Below are 18,531 nucleotides of genomic sequence, written 5' to 3'. Positions count from 1 at the left end.
TATCTTTTAGAAGACTGCCGCTGCAAGTCCGAACTGCTTTCTGCGGAACATGAATGTGCCCATAGGTCTAGTGAATGCCGCAAACCATCTCGATTCAGGGTGTAATTCTACCTGGTGGTAGGCCATTAAGAGGTCCAGGACACTAGAGCAGGTTGCTTCTCACATCGTGCTTAGCATCTCATGGATGCGGGGTAACTGGTGTTTCTCAATCCAAATGTTGTTATGGAGGTTGTGTAGGTCTACACATAACCTGATGCCATCCCCATGGGCTTTTTTACTGATGACAACAGGGGCTACCCAATCAGAACACTCTATGGGTTGTATGATGCCCAAATATTTTAATCGTGTAAGCTCCTTATTTAAAGGTTCCCATATCAGATGTGGTATGGGTCTAGGTCTATGCACTACTGGCGTAGCATTAGATTTCAATTTAATTTTATGCTGGAAATCTCTTAGTGTCCTTAATTTTTCTGTGAAATTCATTGCATATTGGCTGACTTGTGACTGACTGGCTCATGGTTAAGGCTTCAGTGGCAGGCGGTGACCTTCAACACTGAAGGGGTGTTGAGGGGACAGGGAGCCAAACCCAGTGGGGCCAAAAAGATGATTAAAAAATGTACACATTTACTTACGCATGCTCTCCTCCATGTTTCGCTCTCCTCGTCTTTTCTTTCTTCTTAGATGCTGTCAGCGCAACTGCAACTCATGGAGCCTCAGGCAACTCCCTTCTGCAAATCCTGACGCTGCTCTCATGCTGAAGATGAGCAGCATGAGATCAGCGCATAGATTGGCTGGAGTGGGCTGCCTCGAAGCTCCAGCAGGCACAGGCGGCCTCTGCCCAGTATCCACCTAGCTGTCAGAAACAGCTAGGTGGAGAGGTTTACAGTGCGCATGACAGGCTGGCCGTCACAAGACAGCCTACCAAAGTGACATGCACAGTGTAAATGGAGTAAGTACCATTCCCCTGCTGTTGGTCAGCAGCAACGCCCCACCCCCAAACACTGCTAAGGCTGGGAGCAGTGAAAAATAAAACAGCAATTCATTATATTGCCATTTCATTTTTCAATTTTGCTGCACTGGCAGCAGGGGGTGACGCTGGTCCACCCTAATGGCGGGGCCACCGCTGTAATATTTGTTCAGGGTTATTGGGATCCAGCTTGATCCCTAATTATTTTTGATGTTGCCAAATAAGAAGGTTGGAACCTTCCTCCACTACATACACTTTTCCTACTGTTGAGCAATCTTTTAATGTGATGCTTGTCTTAACCATCTCTTTAAGGGGAATGGGATCCACTAGGTAATATATCAGCTGTGAGTAATTTTCTACAGTTACTATTTGTCATAGATTCAAAGTCAGAAGAGTTAATTAATGCAAATGGTGAGCAAGAATCCGCAAACTTTTTTATAAGATTACCATCAAGATACACATTTGACATGGTTAGTAGAGTTATACTCTTTTGCTTGGAAGCTTGTTGTTTTCCAAATCAATTGTTTGACTGAGAACTTTGGAAGTCTTTACTTTGCACATAGCATTTTCAGGTTCTTGTTTTTATTTTTTTGAAGCACATGGCTGTTTGTTCAAGAGACTTTGCTATCTTATTGCCTTGCTGAAGGTTGGGTTGTATTTGTAATAAATTCTCTTGTATTTTGTTATTATTTGTGCAACACACTAGCTGGTCTTTTATAACAGAGTCATTCAACTCTGCAAATTCACATAGCTTGCTCAACCCCCTGAGTACAGCTACATAGTTGGTCACACTTTCTTGTTTGCCCCTGGGCTTTGCTGAGGAATTTGTGCCATTCAAGTACTATATTGAATTTGTCCCCAAAGTGATTTTCTAATTTTAATAAAGTGATTTTGTATGCATCGTTGTCTTCATCATCATCAGCATGTTTATCAGGTCGTAACTCTGGGTCAATGTAATGTTTAAAAAATTAATATGTGTTGCTTTCTTATAGGGCTGAGACTTTCATCCCTGATAGTTATTATATAGGACTTGAAGAGCTTCTCCTTCCAAGGTACATTAGGTTCCCATAACTCATTTAAAAATGGTGCAGGTTGTGACATGCTTGCCGCTGCTATTATGAAGCAAAGAAAAGTGGCAATGAAAGAAAAGGAAATATTATGAATATCAATCATAAGAGATATATGGGATAACCAGTAAACACTTGCCTATGACTTACAGCAAGTAAGGCAACATGTCAAATGCAAAAACAAAGGGTGTAAACAGTGTTAAATGTAATAATGTAAACATGACAAGCTTGGTAACATCCAGAAGTGATCATTTTTCATATAAGATTGTAGGTATAAACATTACTGATAAGCATTAACTGTAGGTGACACTAATACAATGCACAATAGGACATATCCATGTTACTGTAAATGTCCAGGAAAATACACACATGATGAGGCTAGTGTGTGCGAGTCTCTGTGGAACAGAACTTAAGGTGCACCAAATTACTGAGGAAATGATGAATATCACCGTAAAAGTTCACACAATATAGTTGTAACCCCTTCTGTGAAATGCACACTTGGAGCTAGACATGTGCGTGTAACATGTGCCTGTAGAAATCTAGAAAGGTCACACCAGATTCTGAGGTAAATCACTAAGCGCACAAAGAAATGAATCCTAATAAGTAATCCGAGGTGAGCGTATCACTGCAGGGTAAAAAGCCTTACAATTGCTGACCACACTGAGAAGTGTTGTGGTGTGCGTATCACCGTAGGGCAATGCACTCTTCAAAAAGGAGATGATCCTTGATGTGTGCTAAATATATGAAGGAACATGCACTGAGAATGCTGAATTTTAAGGAATATGGAGTTGGTGGAGTGCGTATCACCGTAGAAGCAAAGAGCCCCACAATTGAGGAAAATATAATGGATTGCGCTTAAAATTTGAGGGAAAACCTTGGTATGCTCATCATCGTGTCAGGTACCATTGCCTTTGGGTTGAAGCTGGTGGAGGTGTGCGAGTCACCGCTGAGGAAATGCCCGCTGAAATATGGAGGTGAACAATCCAAAGTAAGCCTATCACTGCTGGGTAGCTCGCCTTGTTATTGAGGGTTTCCAAGGACTGGACAATGTGCACATCAAGAAAAAGAAAAGCTGCGATATGTGACAAATATGTAAAGGAACTGCTTGGTGTGCGGGTTGCCTTAGATGACTTGCCTGCTTAGGAGTTCAACATGAGTGGTGTGCATATCACTGAAGAGGGACTGGGTAAGCCCACCTAAAGACACGCCCCAAGGAGCATTAATTTTCCTGGTATGCGTATCACTGCAGGGAGCTGGGCGACATGCCTCCAAGGCACGCCCAGGGGAGAACTCCAGGAGTGGGCCATCAAGATGGTGTCTATTCAGAAGGAGGAATGCCACCCTTGACTGAAGACACTGGAAGTTTGTGGCAGCAGTACAGCACTGGTGGCACCATGCCGGGAGTAACGATTCCTGTAAGAGGTAAGGATATACCCAGGCGGACTGCAGTAAACAAAGGCGGCCTCATGCCAGGATGATGAAACAACAATTTCCAGCAAGAGATAAGGGCTTTGACCAGAAGAACTGGACACAGGCAGAGCTCACTCACAGGTCTCAGTTTGACTTCCTCAATGCTGGATGACCCCGCAGACTGGAAAACGGAGGTAGCACAAGAATAGCTCCATCCCAGCATTGGCAAAGCGATGTACTGTACTTTAACCTTAGGGACCACAAGGTTTAAACATGCAGGACCTCTGTAAGGTATGCAGTAGGACAGCACAGGTGAAGGTCACACAGAAGGCAAGTAGATGGTAGCTTCTGACCCCTTACGCCTAGCAATATAACCAGTGTTTAAATGATGACACTTCACAGTAAGATGCTACAAGTATTTTTTTGGTGCATCTCCTCTCTCCACCATTACATCTCTCTCTGTCACCTGTTTGACAGAGTAGGATCGAAGCAACGTCAATATTCTAAGGCAGGCTGCAAAGTCTAACTGTAAGAATACACCGGCTGGGGATGAATATAGGGGGATTACAAGAAAGGGGAATACCATTTAGATATATTATAAATACTATAAAAGGCGAGTTAAAAATTTACCATAATAATACTCATAATAAACAAGTTGACATTATAACAAAATGTCGATGTCGCAAAATATGACACTGCACAAGTCCTCAAAAGTATGTTGAGTTGTATATGTGACTAACAAGCCTGGTCTTAACATGATAAAAAGACTGGAAGAAGAGGGAAACGAGAGCATGGTGGTGCTTTCAATCAAAGTGATTTCTGCTACGAATTAAGAAAATAAAAGACGAGATCCAGTATGCAAGATAATAAAGTGTGTGGTGATCCTGGATGTCATGGTAGATGCGGGAACCCTATTACTATTATTTGTGACAAACTATACATGAAGGAATGAGCATATGTTACATTTTTATCTCCTGATATTTGCACAGAAGCCTGGCTGAACCCTGCATTGGCACCTGACATCGCCGCTGCCATCCCCAGACTACAAGATCGCCAGGCAAGACTACCTTCACAAGCCGGAATCATAATCAACATCCACAGGAATCAGCTGCACCACTTCCACAGACAGGCATCCTCCAATTTGGAACACGAGTCATTCAAGCTCCTCATCAGTGCCAACTTCATTTCCTAAGTGCACTCTCATCTACAGACCACCGGGATCATGCACCAACTTCACCAACACCATCACAGACTTCTTTGCACTCTTTGCCCTTGACTGTAGCAATTGCATCCTACTGAAAAGACCTGAACTTCCACATGGAAGACCATGCTGACTCTTATTAAAAGACACTCATTGAAGACCTTGGAAGTGTGGGCCTCATTCAGCGAGTAAAGAGACCTACCCATGTCACAGAACCTTTGACAACGTCTGAGACGATGAGCCCACACCAGTTTTCTCAACATACCGCGCACTTGTCAAGTTCAAATTCCCTGTCCCAGTCCAATGCGCATGCACCACCGAAAGACCAGCCCATTGGAACTGGAACTGCATCTCTGACAAGTACTGGAGCACCCTTGACCCTACCACCAAATTATCCGGACCACCAAAAGCACGACTCTGGCAGACCGCATCTATGCCAGCACCAACAGAAACAAATAAATCTTCACCATTGTGAAGGATTTCACCTTTTCAGCAGTCGCCTTCAATTCTATCACCCCCTCGCAGGACCTTTCCAACGACCTCTCTCAATTCTCCTGCAACAAAATCGCTGCCATTTACAGCAACTATAATCTGCAACTGGATCAGACACCAATCTTATCCAGAAAACCAATGCTAACCACATGGCCCATCATCACTCCATAAGAAGCCACTTCCACCATAAGGTCCATCCACTCTGGGGCCCCATGGGACACCTGCTTCCGACAATGCCTACTGCAGAGGACTGCAACCCATCAGTGCCATGCTCGCACCCATTCTGAATGCCTCTACCTCTTCCATGACCTTTCCAGATGCTTAAAAACACGCACCATCCTCCCATTGCAGAAGAAACCCTACGCACACTAAGGAGGTTTATAACCAAATAGAGTAACGAGGATGCAGGACAGCTGCAACTATAAGGTTGGGGAATTATGGTACTATTTTAGGCACAGTTGAGCGTATTTTGTTCCTTATAAAATGTAGCTTCTCTTGATTCCTTTACTACCTGTCTGCTGTTGTGTGGGTCCAGTGAGTCTAGAAAGAGTTGTGTGGGAAATGAGACACTTATTAAAGGTGGATGTATTACATTCTCACTGACCTTTCCAGAACCATTAAATCTCCTTTAAAATACCACCCTCCTTCCTCCTTTCCCAGCACGATACTGTCACAGCTGTGGTTAGGTGGCCTGAAAGCAGAACAATCTGTGTGATGTTCAACCACAACAGTGTGCTTTCACAACACGACTTTATCACACATGGAAAACTATCACACAAGAGCTACCACTGATCTCAGCCACCCTGAATTTTGGCTAGACATCCTGTGGCATTTGGCGACCATAACACCACAGAACTGCTTACGGCCTCAAGCACAGGCAGGATTAAAGGGAGCGGGAGACTCAAATAGCTGGGGCCACCATAATCTAGTTACAGGGATCTAGGTAACACCACTAAATTATCAAAGACGGTGAGCATATATGCTTGACGGTCCACAAATATATATCCACTGCTGTCCGATTTAAAAAAAAAACTAGTGGGGAAATAAATCTCCCCCTTTCTATCTGTGGTACCAAATAGAGTGGATTTGCTTGGGGACCATGGTATATGTAGACATTTTGGTGAGGACACCTCCAACTCTGTAGTAAAGTGATACAAAGATGGTAGATTATCCCCTGCCACCTCGGTGGGGAATGAATTCCACCACATTGGTGCAAGGAAAGTCTGCCAGTCAAATTCCAGCACATTCAGACTACATATTATTATGTGTATTGGGCTAATGAGGTAGCAGGGGGAAAGAGCGCTCTTTCCCCCTGCTACCTCATTAGCCCAATAGTTCATGTCACCAATGACCAGGACTATATTTTTACACAGGGTGTCCTGTCACAAAGTAGAAATAATATTAACATAATAACCTCACACAGCACATCTAAGTACCTACACACATCAAAGGTCACACACTTGACCTAGACTGGTATATTAATCTCATTCTTCCGAATCTAGAAATACACCATTGCTTATAGTCAGATCATTATATAATAAGCTTTACTGTATGTGACATTAGTCTGTCCAAAACTGCGCCCCATCAAAACAGCTCATGTAGGAATTGGAATCACATAAATTTGAAATTCCTATGTGACACCCTGAACCGCAAGCTGCCAGTAAGCCTGTACAATATAGATAATCTGGAGAGAGAAATTACAAATTGGCAACTGAATGCTATTAACATTCATGCTCCTCTACAAACTCAAACTTCTCTTATCAGGCGGCATGAAGCATCCAAATGGATTACTGCTGACCTAAAATCAGCAACACTCAGAACACGTCAGGCAGAAAGAAAATGGCGAAACACCTACTAGACTGAATCTATAGAACATTACAAGACAAACCTAATGGCCTACAAAAAAGCCATTCTGGAGGTGAAAAAAATATTTTTCTCCAACAAAATATTAAACTCTAATAATGAAAACAAAGATATTTTTAACACAGTACGGGGGCTACCCAACCCCGATTGTGTGACCCCCTCCTATCCCTGCCACACAGAAATTATGTAACGATCTAAACTCTTTTTTCTTAGATCAAATTAAGAAAATTCAGGAATCCATAGATGCCAATCATAAGGATGTGGAAGATCGGTCAGGAAATACCAACACCGACTCCATGACCACCCTCTCAAGTCTAAGCAGAGAACAGTTCTTGGAACTTCTAAACAAAGTAAAATCAGGCTCCCCTAATGATGCCTGTCCCCTTCACACACAAACATCAATATTTGCAACATTCCCAGAGACCCCTCTCTCTTTACTGAATCTTTCCTTAACCCAAGGGACAGTCCCACAAGCTTTAAAAGAAGCAGTGATTATTCAACTGCAGAAAAAACAAGGTGTTGACCCCCGGAGGCTGGACAACTATAGGCGTATATCCCTCCTTCCCTTCCTGACCAAAGTATTAGAGACCCATGTAGCCAAACTTCTCAGCACCTTTATAGAAGACACCAACTTTTTTAGACTCACATCTGGCAGGGTTCCGCTCATCCCACTCTACTGAATCTATCATTCATGGTCATGGATGACCTAAAAGGAAAGACTGATGAAGATTGTACTTAAGCCTTGATTCTCCTGGACCTGTCTGCGCCGTTCAATACCATCAACCATGACATCTTGGTAGAACGTATTGCTGCAACAGGTCTCAGAGGTGCTGCCCTAAATTGGTTTTCAATCCTTACTAGAAGATTGGAAACAGTCAGTGTGGCTTTCGCCTTACAAATCTGGCACTGTCAACCTGAAATGCAGAGTACCGCAGGGCTCTTCCCTGTCCCACACCTCTTTAATGTAAATATTTGCCCCCTTATTGTCATGCTTCGTCCGATGGGCGTCCAGATTTACAACTATGCTCACGATAAGCAGTTGATTTTCTCTATCAATGACTCCACAGACTCCAAAGAGTTCCTCAGGAATGCTATGCTGTTCATCAGAAATTGGATGAACATAAATCAATTAAAACTAAACTCTGAAAAAAACTGAAATCATCATCCCCAACAACAAGCTTCTGCACTGGACCCCTGCCATTGGCCCGCTGAGTTAGGACCTCCTCCTGCCCCTAAGAATTCGATAAAGAGCCTAGACATACATATCGACTGGCATCTTACCATGAACACGCAGATTGGGGCAGGCCCCTCTGCCTGTTTTTTCCAACTGAGGAAGCTAAGAAAAATCTGAAGGTTTTTCAGCAGAGGCCTGCATTCAAATTATCATTGCCTTGATCCTATCAAAAATTGATTTCGCTAATGCCTAGGCCTCCAGTGCAATCAGAAAAACTGTCTGCAACTGATACAAAATCAGGCAGCTATAATTATCTATGAACAAGGCAGACGCTGTCACGTCAAGTCGCTGCTAAAAGAGCTGCACTAGCTCCTAGTGGAGCAGCGCTCCATGTTTAAAACAGGATGCATCCTGTTCAAAGCTTTACATGGTACTGGCCCAAAGTACATATCCTCAAACATTCACAGGTACTCTCCACAGTGCACCTTAAGATCCATGCATATGAATCTATTGGTGGTTCCGGGGTTCAGACATAAAAGAACGGGAGGGTCGCGTTTCTCAATACAGGGACACAAATTTTGGAATGCTCTACCCACCTCATTGAGACTAGAAACAGACCATTTGCACTTCAGGAAAATGCTGAAGACCTGGCTTTTCACCCAAGCTTACAGCTAGACCCGGACCACCCTAATCGGTGACTCCTATGGGAAACATTATTGCCAAGAGACCTGTTGGTGAACAAGCGCTCTACAAATTTTCAATAACATATATAATTACAAGAACCTCCTATACTTTTGTTTACGAAGCCACTATTTCATAAGGCCTATGAATAACAAGATCAAATAGGTAAGCATGTATTCCAAATCCCAGAGAAGAGAGCATGGTAGGTGGACCACGCTTCCACTCAATGTCGAGTTGTATGAATGCCTGTATAAGGGAGATGATATTACTCATCTTCTGTTCCATATGCCTGGAGAGAGACAATGACTTGATGTGAGCGCGGCACAGGACTGAACTGCCATATATTGCATATGACGTTTCTCTAGTCGGCTGGAGACATTGCAGGCTGGTTTTGGTTTGAAGGCCGAGACCTGTGTCACTTTCTTCACTCCCTTACCAGATGCACAGGGGGGGGATATGGAGAAAGAAAGAGGAGACAGATTAGAGAGGGAGATGTGGGGATGGATGGATGGATGGATTGGGTGCGTGGGTGCATATGGATTGGGTTTGGGTGAAAGAAACAGCTGGTTTGAACATTTTTGCCTGGGCGGCTTTGAAGTCCCAGGCCCTCCTGGTGCAGCGCAGCCATCACTCTTGCATTGACATAGTCTATTTCTTGCGGTTTTATAATGACGTCTTCGCTTTATGTTGCTGACTACTTATACCTAAACAGAAAAAAGCAAAAGCACATAGTGCTCTACCAAACGGAAGGAATTGTGGCTTCTTGACAAATGCAATAATCAGTAGGATACAATCTTTCTGATTCCCTCTGCCTCACTGGCCGCTGCTGAAACGTCAATGAAGGCGTCCTAGAAACTGCAGTGTCATTACTTAGCATTGTTAATGCCAAATTTAGCTATCGTTGAGATCTGAGCTCGATATGTCATGCAGAGTGCTTTCAGCATCAAGCGTCTAGCCATTGGTAAGCACCTGCGCCATTAACCGAGTAGTTTAAGTTGCTATGGGCCAGATGTATCCATGCATTTCATTTTATCCATTCTGTGTCTATGGGAAAATGTGTTCATACTCCTGGAGCTAACAAATCAGCAACCTAATGAAGGCCGAATGTATAGCTGAATGCCACCTGAGCGACCTGAGAACTGTATTTTGGGGCACAGCAGACATGAGGAATTGGCGCACTGTCAAATGTTTTGAAAAATGATTTGCAAATCTTTCATTTGTACCTTAGAAGTAATATGCATTTACTACTAGGTATTCAATAACTGTATTTTCTGGTTTCAGAACACACTCTGAAAATGACAGCACATCGACAGCACTCTGTGACCCTTGCACGAGTCCTACGAAATCAGACTCTTCCTACAGTAAGACTGCCAAGCAGTGCCTCGAGGAGCTATCTGGTGAGTACAGGCGCTTGCAAACAGGCTACTCCTGTGCTCCAAATAATTCTTTGCTTACGGAGATTTACAGTCTAGCAGTTTACTCGAGGGGGAGAGCAGGATTTAAAATAATACCCCTGACCTCCACTTATATAATTGAAACAGTAAAAAATGGGTCAGAGCATTTCAGCTGTAAATCGTGGGATGCGAGCTGACTGCGCCTCTTTGGAGAGCGGCCTTCCCCTACCAGATGCATGGGAAATTTCAGGAAATAGTGCCTAGAGCTGCGCGTCACCCGTCTCTTCTCATCAGCGATCAGACGCCAAGGTAGGGTGTCTCCTGACATCCAGGGTTCGTTCGGATGAATGTGAATGGGAGAGATAAGAACCCCGCTTCCAACAGCACACAGACAGACAAATGCAAGGCGACGTGCTGCCAGGCAGTGCAGCCCTTCAGAGTAATGCGCCTTTACAAAATATCACTCCATCAAGTATTTAATGGCTGCCATGATCTAAATGTCGGCATGTACGTTTGCATATTTCCTCCACAGTGACGCTCAGCAGTGCATGTGGCTCCAGGGCCATTATCACTTAAAGCGTTGTGTTGGTGGCATTGATTTTAACACAAAAACAGATTTGTATTGATACTATTTTGATTTGTTTTGCTTGTCGTATTTTAATACGTAAGCTTTACTCTCCACAGAACTTGATGCTAGCACCAAGTTGTGATTCTTAACCCCACTACTAATATATATTCGGAGCAAAAGGTATACATGGTACATACTAGTGGGCTTAAGAATCACAGCTTGGTGCTAGCATCAAGTTCTGTGGAAAGTAAAGCCGACATATTAAATAAAATACGACAGACAACAATAATGGAGATATATACCTTCTAGTGGCAAATCTTAATTTAACCAACAACAAGATACAACTGATTATCTGAGAGACAATACAGAGTACTTAAATAGTGAATATTTCATAGAAACATCTTTTAAATGCAACAGATGGATGTTCAATTTGAGAAATGTCTTTTCATTGTTACAGATGAATCTCCATTTTGAATTTATATGTATATACGTGCAGTTAAGTGTAGTAAATATATGCTTACGTAAATACTTACCTTCATGAAACTATGGTAGTCGATATTCTGGTCACAGTATTCTGGCAGGACAATATTTAAACTCAGTCTTATAGGAGGGATACCTTCTGACTGCGTCACTGACACAGCAGCTACTCATTTATTAGCAAAGTAGCACACTTGGGTTCTAGATGGCATTGTGCAGTCCACATCCAACAAAGCCTGCTGCAGGTTGTTAAAGCAAACCTGTTAGCCAAATGGGATATAAATAATTGCATCAATGTCCATCATAATCGAGTGGAAATTTTGAATTTTTCCTTTGATAAACAGAACATTGTATTAACAGGATGAGAAAAAATTAATTTTTGTGGCTACTCTTGCTGTATGATGAAGGGTGCTAGTAAGCGTTGCATATTTATTATGAATGCAATGTAATGACCTACTCGTTGGACATCTTCATTTCTCTGCATGCAACAGAAATACATCATAACATCTCTTTTGAGCGTAGACAGATGTGAGCAAAACCCCATGTTAAAATGAATACTGGGGGTGAAGACACTATGCAAACACAAAGAGATGATGGACGGAGTGCTGAAACTTTCCAGACACTCACCCCCAGTCACAGATCAGGATTGAATCCATCATCATTCTTTAGCTCACTTCGCCACCTCCGTTCAGACCCAGCTATATGCAAATCAGTCTTGACCCTGTGCCTCATTTTGCCACTGAATTCAAGATAGCCTGGCTGATGAAGGGTGTTACCCAGAAACCGGTCCCAGGATGCTTGTTTCCGGTTCAGGGAAGACCTGGCTTGGCAATTCGGGCTGGTCTGTTCCCATGAGGCACAGGGTCAAGACTGATTTGCATATAGCTGGGTCTGAACTGAGGTGACAAAGTGAGCTAAAGAATGATGATGAATTCAACCCAGATCTGTGACTGGGGGTCAGTGTATGAAAAGTTTCAGGGCTCCGTCCATCATCTCCTTGTGTTTGCGGTGAAGATGCTATGCACATTAACGTTTAAAACACTATTTTGCATCCAGTTGGAGAGAGGATGCTATACACTCTCTACTATAATAGTTTTTGCTGTGCATGGGAGAAGAGTGTAGAGACAGGCTGTTGTGCAACTCATAGTCTATATTTACTTGGTATATTCACTAGTGAACTCTGCTCTTCCTGTCCTGGTGACAATACTGACTTGAACACTTTGAGTGACTCTTCAAAGAGGGGTGCTGGATGCTCACAAATGTATTAGCACACTTTCATAGCCTTTGAGGCACAACACAATTAAATGCCTTGAGCAAAACAATGTAAAGACTAGCAACAATGTCTCGACTGGATTCGATGAGGAAGGCAAATACATTGGTATGTACACGACATTACAAGAAGAAGAGAGGGAGACTCCTGGCTGTTTGTTGAAAAGTGCTCATGGCATCATATATTTAGAAACACAGTTTAAACAGGACAGTTATAACAGCACTGTGAGCATTAGAGATTTATGTTCCACTTCTTTATTTACCCTCTTGCCCACACTGTGTACATTTCATTTCTCTGTGGCTCATGTCCAATGTCTGTCAAAACTGTGAGTGCTTTAATCAGGCGTATTACTGGTAGAGAACCCATCAATGAGATTTAGTTGATCCCATGGTTTTGCTAGTAGTCCTTATGATTCTGCGATTAGCACTTCAGCAAACTCTTTGTCTTCTGTGTTTTTCCATTTGGGTGTTGGGATTCGGCATGTTAGTGCATGGCTTACTCCTGCAAAAACTGATATTCAAGCATTCAATGGCATTGTAACTGCTGGCAGGGGCATGCATCATTAAAGGGTAACGAACTGACCAGGTGTATTGCCGATTCACTTGCGCGTGTTGTCCTGTTCGTGAGGGTTTGGCCTCACGTAACTCAGTAAATAGACATTGAGATGTGTATTAAAATTAATAGCTAGCATGAGGCCTGGCCACCTACAAATACACTGTTTATGGGATTGGGAATGTATTTATTCCCACAGTTCTGAAATTTATTTTTTGTGGCTTAAACGTTCTTATTGAGTTGGTGTCCCGTTTAAGCTTCAGCTCCATTTACTTCTTCTAAGAATATACCTTATGAGTTTGATAATGTACATGTAGTTTAACATTAAGTATACATAACAGGAATGGTATTTTAATTTGCTCATTTTACTAGGGATTTATGAAAAAATCATTTTTTTCTTGTCCTAGATATTTGCTCCGATTAACTAACACTCATCTGAAAGAGAAATCTCTCTCTAAGTTGACATCTTTATGTCATAAAAATGGAAATTGTATGGGAAAGAGATTAGAGAGTAACTCACCTCTGCTTAGCTGGGATTTACTTGGCTAAAATGCAGGAGTTGCAGTTGTTAGTCACCTGCAGCCGGAGACTCTAGAAAGCCATAAAACGAAGCACGAGCACCTCTACTAGAACATGGTGTGGCTCCTTCTGTCATACCATATCCAGAAATTACTGGAAGGGTCGCCACCTACGTTTTGGAATACTTGGAGACTCTGTACATGAGTCTGTAAGGACATAAGTTTTAAAAGGAATATACATAATCAAAAGACCTGAAAAAAGCATGCGAAATGGACAGGCAAAGGTGGCGAATTAACTTTCTGTGACCCCGGGGGACATTGGGATGGTACAAAATGAAGGTGTGTTGAAAGGAGTAGCACAGCTATCTTTTAAGTGGATGCCGTAAAAAACACGATGGCCTTAACGAAGCCAGGCAGAAACAACGGGACACTGGCAGATGTCGAGTAGGTTAGTAGTTTCCAAATCCAGACAGATGGGCATAGCAAGAAGGAGTGTGTCCACTGGTGATTGCCGGGTGCAGGAGTGGAGAGGGCTTTCCTGTGGGGCATTCCTCTTTTTTATCCAACTTCTATTCTTTTTGTACATTCATTATTGCATGACACATGTATTTACCAACTTTTTGGCACAAGTGCAGCAATTCTGAAAGTTCATAAAATGAATGTCTTCTCTTTATTTGTGCTGTTTGTGTTGCCAAATATGACTATGTAGCTTGCACAACAAAACTTATAAATATATATTAAATGATGTTAAAGTATTCCCGCTGGGAAGATGCCTTTTCATCTCACCTTGTGTTTGCTCAGTGGCTGGACAGTGGACATTGGATTGCTTCCTATTATCCATGAGGCATGCTGTCCGTCTAAAGATAAATTATGTTCGCTTTTCTAGTTCTCGAGCAAGTTGAGGAATCATTGCAAAATACAAAGTCGAGGCACCAGGAAGGAGGAGAAGGCACACTTTAATCCGTACGCAGAAGCATTTGCCAAATAACGCTTGTATGCGATGGTAGTATTAGCACGCGAAACGGAAACACTGTTCCTTTAAGAAAAAAAGTGCATAACATAATGTTGCTTTAATGATTGAGTCGCGCTCGCTTAATTAATATGTTTTTCTGTTACTAGTGTTTTCTAAACACATGTATCTGTACATGTGCGATACTGGGATTGTTTTCATCGCATTACCGCGGCAGACCAAGCAGTTTGTTTCTGTCATCAGCGCATACAGTGGGTAAGTGGGGTCATTTGTATGCGTCATCCTTAACTTCCCTCGCTCTGGTAACCTGTGGCATTGTGAACTGGACGGCGGCCCTTCACCGGCTCCGGTCCGGGGCGCGGGGCTCTCTGTGTGCTGCCATGGCAGCCAGCACTCGGCGCTGCAGTACCTGAGACCAGCCACACTCCTGCGCATGCAGGCTGCATACTAACATGTGAGCGAGGGACCTGTGCACAGCCTGCCCTCAGTGCTGCCTTCATTCCAGCCTGTACCGAGCTCTGACGCGAGGGCTACGGCTCCCTGCACCGCGTGCCCAGCGTGGAGAGGGCTGCGCGGGATCCCTCGCACCGGCTCGGCGGCGCGTGCCATGCTGTAGCACTTGCGTCCCCCTGCACTTCAGCCTGTGAGCCGCGCAGCCGAGGAAGATGAGAGCTGTACCACTGGATGAAAACACCAAGTGGATGGAGGTGAGGAAACGCAGGAGGCTTTGGGGCTTACTTCTCTTCCGGAGCAGGGTACTGGAGAAACTGTCATCTGCATGAGAAACTGCGGAGCCACAATGACCGCGAATGCTGCCGATGACACAGCGGGGGCTGCTCAGGAATATGTAGAACAGGAAAGCGCAAACTAAGTCTTATAACCATTCGCTGCAGCTCGGATACCGGATACTTCTATTCTGTTGGGATATGCTCTACATTAAGATGATCACTCCAGGGACCTTCTGGAATACTAAGGACACTGGACTGAGATCCTGTGATTCTTAATGAGAAAGGCAAAGAGTCCTGCTGGGAAAACATGCAGCGACCTGCAGAGCTATCGGTTTTTAAAAACAAAGGTGTCAGACGAGGAAGTGCACGCCTCCACAAACAGAAGTCTCTGACAGACCTTGCTCTGCTGAGTGAGGCGGAGGTGGGTGAAATGAGGCTAAGCACCCACCAGGCGGCCTGGACTGCAGAATCCCCAGGGGCAAGTTGGAGGTTCCTCCAGAGGAAGGATGAGGTTAACACAGGCTCCCTCTCAAAGTCGCTCTCTAAATCTGTGCACTCACTCTCCTACACCTGCAACTCAACTCAGTGGGATGCAGGCGCCTCCACGCTCCCCGAAGGTGGCTCCACATCACCCAACAAACCTGGAGACCAGTCTGCCGCTGTCAGTCAGGCCAGCCGAGATGCATCCGATGTTTCCACCGAGGACAGCAGCAAATCAGATGATGAAACCATATCCTGCAAGTCAGGTCTCACCTACAGGAGCTGGAACGAGGAGGAAGAAGAAAGCTGCTTGAGGGAAGGGACTGCACAGCTGGACCAGGACGTCATCTTGACCATGCTGGGGGACCTGGAACATGTACTCTACACAGATATTTTAGGTAAGTTCAGGCTGATTTCGAAATTTTCACTCCAATATTTTGAAAATATTCCTACCACCACTGGGGTTTGGAGCCAAAAATGTTACTGACAATATACCCGTAACTCTGTATGCATTCAAAGCAAATAATTATTTGTAATTCATAATCACACACCTAATGATTGTGGGTTAATAACTGATTAGAATTGCAGGGGTAGAAACTGCCAGTGAAGAAAGCCTCCAAGTTAAAGCTCTTCTAAAATTTCGAGGACTGATGTTGCAGGGTCAGTAACGACAGGGTATAATGCACTGCAATTTCAATGTTTATGATTGGCCAAGTGAGTAAAAGTTTTCCAGTAAAGCATTATTTAACACGCGTGATTTTGTTCATCAGCTAGCATCACAGAAGTTATTTCCTTTTACTGATGCTTTTATGCAGTTGAGGATTGGTGATTGCTTCCTCGGGTCTGAAATGTAGCCCTACCATAAATACTGACCATTTTTTATATGTTTTTCAAATGTCTGCTTGCCTATGTAGAAGGGATAACTAACAATAAACATTAGCAACATTTGAGCTCAAAAGCCCTTCCAGAGTATTGAATCAGGTTGGTGGACTTTTATTGACCATTTTATGAGCTCGATTGTTAATGAGTGTGAGTAAAATGAACACAAGACTTCATGGGAAATGCAATAGTTGTAAATGTCTTAGAAAATGAGCAGCTGAAAAGCATTTTAATTATTTTCCATTGCAAAAATGCACTTTACATCCGAAGGTTGTGTAGAGTGAGTTGCATCTTGCCCTCTGAAGCTAAATATATCAAATATTTAGCATTCTGGTCTTAAGAACCTCCCTCATACGGTGAAGGGTAAACTGGTGCTCGTATTGGTTTTGTAATTTATGTTGACTTTTTCAGAGCTAAGAGTTTTGTGGAGGAACTGAATGAACAGCTGCTTAGTCTGTTTTTTTCTAACAGTTACTGAGGAATGGATGAGAGGCATGAATTATTTCCAGAGCTGTTAAGGGAAGCAGGGAAGTGTTCCCTTTTTTCATCATGCATATTTGACAGCACCCTCCTAGCTGCCAGCTAAGTCCTCACCATGAGGGAGAATTTGGTGCAGTCAAGGTTTTAAACTGTTCTCTCCAGAGCACTGCTTTCCCCCTTGTATTACTTCGTTTGCTAAAACACATTGATGTACTGTAATTACAAAATAAATTGGGGCACCTAAATGGCTTCATTTTTGATAGAGGACTAGTAAAAAGAATTTTAGTGTTGCAGTGAAAACTCTTACCAGCAATGTTTATCAAAATTATTTTCAGGTGAATAAAGTGTTTGTCAAAGCTCTGTTTAAACAACATGCATTCCTGTAACATCTCAGAGACTGACCGTTTCGGCTGGCCAGGTATTTAAATCAGAAATTGCTCAGTTATTCAGGTCTTGAGTAAAGTTTTTTCCATCCTCCACTGATATTTACTCACCTACTGGTGTAGGAAGATAACATTGGCTGGTGGCTGAACTTTTTGGCCACATGCTTTGAAAAAGTGAGTTTTAAACTGGCTTTCCCCACTTCAGTAAATTGTTTGACCTAGGGTAAACTTGTAAACCTTTGTCTATCTGCAAAGTTATTTAGAGCCATGAACTTTAATTTACAAACGAAAGTAGCTCATTTACGCCTGCCAGTATTGCACAAAGTGTTTCCTGGTGGCTTTATGTGCATTTAGCGGATTTCCCTCTCCAGCCTTGTGGAGAAATCCACGGTAGTAAACCCTACTTAAGGACCGTGAAGGGGGCATTCCAAGGTGTGGTTTTCCTTGTAAATCGCCCATAAACGTGGCAGTTCCCAAACACCTCTCTAACTTTTTTTCACCTTGGAAATGGTCAGGGATTAGAATGGGTCTCCCTCAGATTTGTTCACAGTTCAGTGGAAGGGCTTTCTCTCTAGGAAAAAATGTTATTCTCGCATAGTAGAAAAATGCATATGCACAGAAGGCTCCTTTGCTCCACGTAGATTTCTTATATATAGAATTCCGCACAGTGGGCAGTGCTTAATTTGAGCCGGTGGTTTCCGGTGCTCAGCATCAGCACTTAATTGTTGACTCTGGCTCTTAAGACAGTCTACCACTTGGTGGCACTATCTAATTTAGAAATGATCACAACAACAATTTTTTATTGATTCAGTAAACATAAAAAAAAAAGAGTAATGCGTGCCACCCAAGCCATTCTTATAGCTTTAGGGGTGTGGAATAGACTGAACTGTCACAATTGCACGAGTGTGATGGTTAGTAGCTGTGGTGGTGCGGTGTTGACAGCACCGGCAGGGGAAATGGTGTGGTGGAGGCTGCAG

At 43.2% G+C, this 18,531-nt stretch overlaps 1 protein-coding gene across 3 annotated transcripts in view; it reads left to right on the top strand.

The window, feature by feature from the left end:
* NAV3 (neuron navigator 3) overlaps positions 1 to 18,531 on the top strand; it is a 1,112,283-nt gene that overhangs the window by 545,054 nt on the left and 548,698 nt on the right. For all 3 annotated transcript variants that reach the window (XM_085653004.1, XM_085653005.1, XM_085653006.1), the window contains exon 9: positions 10,137 to 10,252. In XM_085653004.1, the coding sequence (XP_085509130.1) occupies positions 10,137 to 10,252 (116 nt within the window). The remainder of the gene's footprint in view (positions 1 to 10,136; positions 10,253 to 18,531) is intronic.

Source organism: Triturus cristatus, chromosome 4_1 (genome assembly GCF_964204655.1).
Source record: "Triturus cristatus chromosome 4_1, aTriCri1.1, whole genome shotgun sequence".
Taxonomy (NCBI): domain Eukaryota; kingdom Metazoa; phylum Chordata; class Amphibia; order Caudata; family Salamandridae; genus Triturus; species Triturus cristatus.
The sequence above is the reverse complement of the archived record's forward strand: the minus strand, read 5'-3'. Positions and strand labels throughout refer to the sequence as shown.